Source organism: Lycium barbarum, chromosome 1 (genome assembly GCF_019175385.1).
Source record: "Lycium barbarum isolate Lr01 chromosome 1, ASM1917538v2, whole genome shotgun sequence".
Classification (NCBI taxonomy): domain Eukaryota; kingdom Viridiplantae; phylum Streptophyta; class Magnoliopsida; order Solanales; family Solanaceae; genus Lycium; species Lycium barbarum.
In genome coordinates this window covers 152,201,934-152,211,703 of record NC_083337.1, presented here as the reverse complement: position 1 = coordinate 152,211,703, position 9,770 = coordinate 152,201,934, and the positions used below count along the sequence as shown (strand labels likewise).

General features: G+C 33.2%; 1 protein-coding gene across 1 annotated transcript; it reads left to right on the top strand.

Moving 5' to 3' along the window:
- Window positions 1-8,412: 8,412 nt before the first annotated feature.
- Window positions 8,413-9,210, top strand: LOC132616547 (uncharacterized). The gene has a single exon (XM_060331032.1). It carries the CDS (start codon window positions 8,413-8,415, stop codon window positions 9,208-9,210), a length of 798 nt encoding a protein of 265 aa, XP_060187015.1.
- Window positions 9,211-9,770: the final 560 nt, after the last annotated feature.

Here is a 9,770-nt window from a genome sequence, read left to right as displayed (position 1 = left end):
TCGCAAATAACCAATGAATCTCTAATTTTCTACTACATATATAAAGAAAATGAAAAAGAAGAAGAAGGAAGAGGAGAAAGAGAAATTCATGGCAAATATATATATATATATATTTGCACAATTTTTCTTAATGGTGTTAAAAAATGAAACACCAACCATTCAAAAAAAGCCACTCGCATAAATTCCTGAGTAATATTAGAACGTTAAAATAATAGGAGTATTTTTTTAACCCATAATTCACATGGGTCTTTTTGCTTTTTGAAAGAAACGAAAAACCAGTAATGCAGATACGCAGTTTCCTATTTTCTTGGGATAGCTAACTAATCAAAAATCAAGCAACTCATCACAATGAGTTGTGCATCATGAAAAATGTGGGCCCCATAGTAAATACCAACCAATATAAAAAAAGTGTGGGCCCCATAGTAAACACTAACCAATATAAAAAAGTGTGGGCCTCATAGTAAATACCAACCAAGAAAAGAAAAAAAAGTGAAACCCGCCATCTCCAAACTCACGGGAAAAAAAGAGTGGACCCTATATTAATAAAATCAAGCAATATAAAAAAAAATCTCATATTAAAAAACAAACAATATCAAAAAAAAAAAATCAATTGTCACATGCGTATCAACCCATTAGTGGGAGCAAATGAAATTATTGTACAACAACATACTTAAAATACTTATATATTAAAAGAAGATAGAATTTAATTACTTTTTTTATTTTTTCCTTATTCTAATAAATGTGAAAAGAGATTAATGTCATAAAAGAAAAAATAATATTAAATGGAGATCAAATAATTAATAAGGTGAATTAGTGAAATTATAATTCTAATTGGCGCTTCCTTAAAAAACCGCGCAAAAGACACCATGACAAGTAAAATGAGTTAAACAAAAAATATTTACCAAAAATTAAAAAATAGAAGTTCCCTTTATTTCTAATTACCCAAGTCCCAAAAGGATTTAAAAAAAAAAAAAAAAAACATAGGAACCAAAGGCAAATTCAATCAAAAACCCCGATAGCTCCTGGTGAACCATGCTCTTGAAATACTGGATTTGCCTCTGGCCGAAAGTGATATGAGAACCAATGAAAGAAGAAACGAAGAGGCAAATTGAACACAACTAATCATCAAAAAATCAGTTTGGGTAAAAGGAAAGTAAAATAGTTAGTGTTATTATATACCGAAGGAAAATTAAGCACTGATGATTACCCAAAATATTATTGTAGTACAATCCTGCAAATGGGAGACAGTATTTGAATCAAAGCCATATAAATTTACATCGATACTTATCTAAGTAAATGCATTGCACTTCACAAAGCCAAGTCCCGCAACATACAATCTGAGATCTGGAAAGACGGAGAAAATTCTGAACGATTATTCCTGACAGGCCAACCGTACATGTTGTGTATAACAGCAGATCCTAAAGCATGATGAACATGAAAGACGATCAATGAAGAGTAAACATGGACAATATTACTTTATGTTTCATGAAAGATGAGAGTACGCCACTATTCATTAACGCATCTTTATCTAATAGTAGTAAGTATTATCTAATACATAAGTGTATTTTACAATTGAGTTACATTATAGAAATATATAATGTAATTTACCCATTGTAAAATAGAGGTAAAACAGAAAAAAGTCAGAAATCGAGAAAAATACCAAAAGCCTATACTTTTCCTCCTCCGACCACGGGCTTCTGTCCGGTGGCATAGCTTTATTCGAGTAGAACACTTCAGCCGAAGTGTTTTAGCCAGGATTTTTTTTTAACTGGATCTAAGTACAATCATTGTCAAGAATAACAGACAAACATACCGATGAATGAAAATGGCTAAAAGTCGGCGTAAGATTAGACTTTGAAACAAAGAAAGGACTGAAATTGACAGAAGGAGAAACACGGAAGAACCGCTGAAGCCCAAGGGCACGACACTAACCAAACAAATTTGAAAGGAAGAAAGAGATATTTACCTTGGTGAGTACCTATTGTTTACCCCAAAATTTTGGTAACAATTGAATTTGTATGTGAGGTATAGGATATATGGATGAATTTTAATATTTTTGGTTGATACGAAATGTGTATGGACTTATTTGTTATAATATATATATATATATATATATATATATATATATATATATATATATATATATATATATATAGATATGTATGCTAATGCCTTGAATAAGTATGTTGATATTGTAGATTAAGCTAAATATATATGTATATATGGCACTATATTGTATTGAATGGATGAATAAAGCCAAAGAACACTGCAGATCCGGACTAAAATTAGAGAGTAAGAGAAAGCTTCAATATATTTTCTATTACAATGTTCTAGATCTGAAAAAAGCCAACCTCTCAAAGTAGGAAAATGTCCGCTATTTATAGGTTTGTCCCATGAGCCTTGAATACAATACAAAGACTTTTAGGATAAAGAAACCCTAAAAGGATAAGGTGGGACCGTACGGTCTGACACTCGTACGGTCGTCGGTACAAAATGACAGAACAGTCTTGACGCGTGACAGCACCGTAACTGGTTAACCGGACCAACGACCACGCTCATTTCGGACTTGGAGAAACCGGACTAACGGTCACGTTGAGTTTGATCTGGAGACACCGGACCAACGGATACACTTCTCTTATGTCGGGTCAGCCGCATTCGGTGCAATCCCCCGATCTGAAAAAAAGACCGAACATACTCGTGCTCATTTGGACTTACCCTCGGCCCCCGGTCTCACCGGTCTTACATCGACCCGGTTTTCACCGTATACACCTATAACGAAAGAGAAGATGAGAAACGTCTGGGAAAAGGAGGAAGAAGCGTCCTTTTAATTTGCGGGGAATAGAGGCTACAGTTGAATACCCTATTTTCCTTAATTAATGACGTTTTAAAATTCTTTTAATTAGGGAAAAAGGCAAAAAAAATTGACAAAAAAGATAAATGCAAATGCTAGCTTTTGAGTTTATATAGATACAGTCAAACCCCTCTATAACAGCATCGTTGGGTCCGAAATTTTTTTGTTGTTATAGAGAGTTGCTGTTATACACCTATAACAGTATTTGCCATTAAAATAATATGTGGCTGTTATAGGCAAAAAAGATGCATAAAACCTATGCTTTTTATTTTTAATGTTGTAAAAAATAACAAATTATTTAAAATTTAAATCTCAAAGATATGAATACTTCACTAACTAACATTTAAGAAAGCTCAATTTTAATAAATTCGTAACTGAATGTATAAAGTTTTAATCTCTAAGATAGACATTTTAAATCTATAGAAATATAGTATATTAAAATATCAAATTAAATATTTTTCCATGAAGCTCTTTTATTTATTGTAACAAAACAATGATATTCATATGTGAATTAAATAAAGTTATAGAAGACAATGATATTGTTAGATTACAAATATGTATTCATCTGTAATATTCTGTCATAAATATAGTATATTAAAGTATCAAATTAACTATTTGATCAAAATCTATACACTTATTATTGGTAACCATATATATTCTATTTTTTATAAAGATAATTAACTACTATATTACCTGAAAAAGCAGATAGCTGCTATATGAGGGTGATTTTACAAAGAGCGTACTGTCATAAAGTTGGTTGTTGCCGTTATAAGTAAAATGCTATTATAGAGAAGTAAAATATAACATAAAAGATCAGTTCTGAAAAATCTTAGCTGTTATAGAGAGGTGCTGTTATACGCGGATGCCGTTATAGAGAGGTCTGACTGTATATAGATATAGATAGACTAGAAAATTTGTCAGCGCTTCGCAAGGTCATAGATTATCTCATTAAACTTGTAATTAATTTTTCTTTCTATGGACATTAATATTTGAAAAAAAAAAATCGTAAAAAAAAATTAAAATGTTGAGCTTGATATATTTTTGTGTACATAAAAAGTATGAATTCTTCGACTTCCCGGCATAATATACACCTGAATGTCTTGAGAAAAATGAAATTAAATGTTCATAATGCTTAACATAAAACAAAAACAAATAATTATATAATGTAAGGCATATATAAAAAAAATCTAAAACAAATTTAATAACGAATCATTGTTGTAGTTATACAACGGGGTCTCTTCGAACAGTAAATATCCCTGCTTTGACGATTAGTCGTTCAAGGCAGGGAAAGGGATCACCGATTAGTCGTCAAATGTTCTGATCAATGCGATACAATTAAATTATAAAATAATAATCAAGACATTAAAAATGCATATAAGCTTTTCTATTTCTCTTTTGAATTTGTAATTAACTTCTCTTTATTAAAAAGATTTTATCAAACAAAATGCGTAAAAGAGCATACAAGTTTTCTAAATAAAAAAATGTAAGTAGGGTTAAAGTAACACAAAGCTTATTCACGGAGAAGCCAACTATATATGAGCCCGTTTGGATTGGCTTATAAGTTGCTTATAAGCTGTTTTCAGCTTTTTGAGTGTTTGGCTGGCCAGCTTAAAGTCATTTTGTGCTTAAAATAAGCTCAAAAAAATAATTGAGCCCATTTGACTTAGCTCATCTAAAGCAGCTTATAAGCTGAAAACGGCTTATAAGCCAAAAAAAATAAGTTAGACTACCCCAACTTATTTTTTTTAGCTTATAAGCTGCAAACAGCTTATAAGCATAAGCCCATCCAGACAGGCTCTGCAAGACCTATTTTATAGCTAATTGTTGGTAATGTGTGCAGCAATGATTATTAGTTTAGACATTAGCTACGAACTACATGGAACAAATTATTTAATAAATATTTGAAGGAAAAAACTTTAAAATAAGAGAAATAATACTGTGAGAAAATGTTAAAGTTGAATTTGTTAATTAAATCTAGTCAAATCAACAATTTTGGAATTTTTTTACTATTGACCTCATTAGTATTACGTTAGTGATCACCTTAAAGAATTTAAACCAAGTTGAATAATACCACCAAAAGAGAAAAACGAATCCAAAACAGAAAAGAAAAAAATTAGATAAGCTATATGATTAGATGATAGCGCGTATTCTTAAATTTATGATTGAACTCTACAGATTGCGTGGATAATCATCATCACATCTTATTCGCATATTCTCCACAGACACGATTGTTATCACTAGGGGTGTACATGAACCGGGTTGGTTCGGATTTTTCAAATACCAAACCAAACCAAATGCGTCAGCTTTTTAAATTTATAAACCAAACCAAACCAATAAAATTCGGGTTTTCTCGGGTTATTCGGTTTTTTCGGGTTTTTTCCCGAAAAAGTCTTCATACAAAATATATGACTTTTACTTCAAATATTTCTTTACTCCTAGTAAGATACAACTATATAACTAAGGTATTTCTTAAGAAAATAACACAATGTGAAATGGGTGATGACATCATATTAAAATATTCAACAAAAAAGATAATAAAATCGGTTAAAATAAGTATTGCTAATTAATAAGCCATAAAGAAAATGACTTTAATCTAAATACTAAGTTATGCTAAAATAAGTACGGCTAATAAGTATTAATTACATGTCAAAGAAAAAAATTAAGCTATGTATTTTTACGCTCTAAACCAATTATGCAAAACTAAAGAATAGATATCCAACATTATTGTCATTCCTACCGTTAGAATTGAATTTCTTTTGTTGGCATTAGTGTTGAGTTGGTTTTGATTTGGACTTTATTTGAGTTACTAACATCCATGGGATATAAAACTTATTGGCATTCAAAATTCTAAGTTCAAGCTTAAAATAATATGATAAAAGACAAAAACTTATGAAAGAATTTAGGAAATATTTACAAATTATATTACAAATAAATATTTTTATGTATAAAATATTTTAAAAATCGAATACACGTAATGTCGGGTCAGTTTGGTTCGGTTTGACTTTTTTTAGCTAAAACGAAACCAAACCAATTATGGTCGGGGTTTTTTTTTTCAAATACCAAACTACTAGTCGAGTTTTTTTCTCAGTTTGACTCGGTTTATCGGCTTGATGCGGTTTGTCGGTTTGCTTTGTACACCCCTAGTTATCACGTATTCTTGTTTGCATAAATAATGTATCAATCACTACCATACAATTTTGATTTTTTGGATTTTTCAACTCTGTAATTTTTATCATGAGATTTTTAGATTATTGAACAAACAAATTCAAACGGAGCTTAAACAAAACAGAGCTACTAAAAATAACAAAATAATAATAAGGAAGCATATTAGTGGAATAGAAACCAGAACCAATATGACAAATATAAAGTTGTTAAAATAGGTGATGGTTATGTTATGGTTTAAATATTATTTTTTATGTAAATGAAGCGATTCAATTTGCTTTTCCTTAATTCAATATGTTTTTTTTCTTTAGCAAAATTTCAGCCAAATAAAAAAAGTAGAGAACTTTTATCATACTTTCTTGTCCATGCCAATTACAATTGTCAGTTTTCCTTCTTGAGTCTCCCTGCAAAATGTCTCTCCGTACAAATCAGAACTTATAACCAAACGGCTCTTTCCTAGCGTCTAAACCACACGCTCCATCCCCGCGGGGACGATAACGGCGCCGGAAACGGCGCGTGAGCAGCTCCTTACAGATGCCAACAACACTGCGAACACATCCACCGGAAAAGCCCCATCCATTTCCAACTATGCTAAAGCAATACAGACCCCTGCTACCCAGAACCCTAATCGATTTGGGAACCCCGATGTTAAAGCTAAATTCACAAATCACAACGGAATAGCAGCAGTGCTATTCAACTCGAAAGATTACTATGGAGTGATGTCTAACGAATGCAGATTTACACTTGTTGGAAAATTCATTAGAACCAGACCACAAATAGAGAAACTTCGAGCAAGATTCGCGGAGAAAATTACTGTCAAAGGTAAAGCTACTATCGGCGTTTATGACTATCGAACTATCTTTCTTAATTTCTCGATGGAGGGAGATTTTAAAGCTGTGTGGTATAAAAGATCCATTGAAATTGATGAACAAGTAATGTGGTTGGAAAAATGGACACCGGAGTTCAAACCCGATAAGGACTCCCCGATAGTCCCTGTTTGGGTATTGTTACCTGGTTTGCCTTTCCATTTGCACACCTGGAATTATGTTAAACAAGTATTAGCCCCAATAGGAACTCCACTCACCATGGATGCTGCAACAGAAAATAGAACCAAACCAAGCATGGCCAAAGTGAGAGTGGAGGTTAATTTAAACAAGACCGTTAACTTCTATTTTTGTTGGAACGGAGGATGAAAACTGCCCTCGAAAAGGTTTCTACCAAAAGATCGAATATGAGAATGTACCAAATTTTTGTACTCATTGCATAATTTTAGGACATTCTATATTGCAGTGTAGAAGGATTGAAAAAAAAAAAAGATGAGGAGCTGTTAACAAAGAAAATAGGAAGATAATGCAGAACAATAAGGTTCAGGTTGAGGAAAGTGTTGATGATGATAATGTTGTAGAAAATAATCAGCAGGAAATGCAATCTGCAGCGGAGAAGCAAGGGCTAGATAAGCCGCAGGAAACCACAGATACGAGAATGGAACAGTCTATTGTTGAGGCTAACAAGCCAAAGAATTATACCGAGGACAAGAGTGGGTCTGTGTTGAAAGAAAAGCTGGATAGGATCAAGAGGAAGAGGAAAAAAAAGCCTCCAAAGAAGAGGAACAAGATTAAGGTCACTGCTGCTTGGAAAAGAATCAGCAACAGAGCAGTTGGAAATGTGGAAAATAAGATAGAAAATGCTACTGATGGGAAACTTTATACCACTGATAATATGTATAACATGGCCAGATTTGAGGACAGACATCAGCACTCAGAAATCAATAAAAAGACAGAGGAGAATGAGAACTTTCAACAAGTTAGTAATACTAACAATTTACAGGATGAAAAGGACGCTAATGAAATCGACAAGGATGATGATACTGACCCTAATGAAATCGATAAGAACTCTAATGAAATCGACAATTATCCATACAGCTGATTCGCAAGAAGAGGAAAAACAGGACAGTAGTTCACGGGGGTTGGAAGAAGTTAGCTTCATAACCTCTAGTGTTGACACTTACGTCAGGAATCAACCGGGTATTCAGCTATTTGTGGATTTAAATAACGGAAATGGAGATGAAGTCAATAACACTATCATCGATAAGAAAGACAGGGGAGAAGAAACATAAGACAAACTTGGTGATGTGAACTCACCAAGACTCTTCGAACAAGAATTACCAGAACCTCGTCAGGAACATATTGACAATAATCTTGAAGGATTTGAACAGGCTGGAGCCTCGCCTTTAAAGAAAGGAAAAGGCAAAAGCAGGAGAAAATCCAAAAAAAAAAGGAAAGAATTTCAAAATAAATCTACCCTCTAATGTTTCTATGATTAGTGCTATTATATGGAACATTAGGGGGGTTAGATCAAAAAAGAGAAAAGCGATTCACAGGTTGAGAAATCTGGTCAAAATGAATAAAAGTCAGTTTGTGGCTATTATGGAACCTATGGTTAGTAACGACAAAATTGAAGGTTATAAGAGATTTCTTGGCTTTCAACATTGTGTTTCTAACGATAATGGTAAAATTTGGTGTTTTTGGACTGTCCATTATTTGGCTACTGTTATAGCTAACGATGAACAACAAATTACTATAAGATTCAATGATGCTGCTAGCAATGAAAAGTACTATATATCCAGTGTTTATGCTAAATGTTCTAAAGCTGAAAGGAAAGATCTCTGGGAGAGCCTTGAGGATATCAATCGGAATATTACAGATCCTTGGTGTATTGGAGGAGACTTCAATGTTATAGTGGATCCCGATGAGAAATTAGGTGGTAAACCTCATAGAGCTTCCAAGAGTTTTGACTTTATCAGCTGTATGGATAATTGTGGGATGGCCGATGCGGGCTTCGTGGGGCCAAAACTTACCTGGTGCAATAATAGAGGGCCAAGAAAGAGGATTTGGAAAAGGTTGGACAGAATCATGATAAACAACCAGTGGGCTCAAAATTTCCAAAGTATCTATGTGACGCATTTAGTGAGAACAGGTTCGGATCACAGACCTCTTCTGTTTAAATGTCATTCTAATCACCTTTATTTTGTTAGTTACTTCAGGTTTCTAAACTTCTGGACTGAGCAGAAGGATTTCATGGATTTGGTCAAGCAAACTTGGAATACCAATATCATTGGTAACCTAATGTGGAGATTACAACAGAAACTGAAAATTCTGAGTAAAAAGCTCAGCGACTGGTCTAGAATAACATGCTGACAGCCATTCCTTCTGAAAGCGAGGTTAAAAATGTTGTCTTTAATATGAGTCCGGTAAGCTCAGCGGGGCCAGATGGTTATAATGGCACTTTTTACCAAAAGTGTTGGGATATCATTAAGGTGGATGTCACGGCTATGGTCCAGGAATTCTTCATCGGTAAAAAGCTTACTAAGTATTATAGTCACACTTGCTTGGCATTAATTCCTAAAGTTTCCTCACCTTCTACTTTTTCTGATCTAAGACCAATCAGTCTTAGTAATTTTTCAAACAAAATAATTTCTAAAATCATCTCAATTAGATTAAATCCTTTGCTTTCAACTTTAATTTCTGAAAATCAAAGTGGTTTTGTAAAAGGAAGATCTATCACCGAAAATGTCCTATTAGCTCAAGAATTTGTTCAAGGAGTTAAACAGGAAAATATTGGGGGCAACATGATTATCAAACTTGACATGGCTAAAGCTTACGATAGATTAGCTTGGCCTTTTCTTATGAATGTTCTTACGAAATTTGGTTTCTGTGATGGTTTCACTTGTCATACCCCATTTTTACCCGGAGGTAAA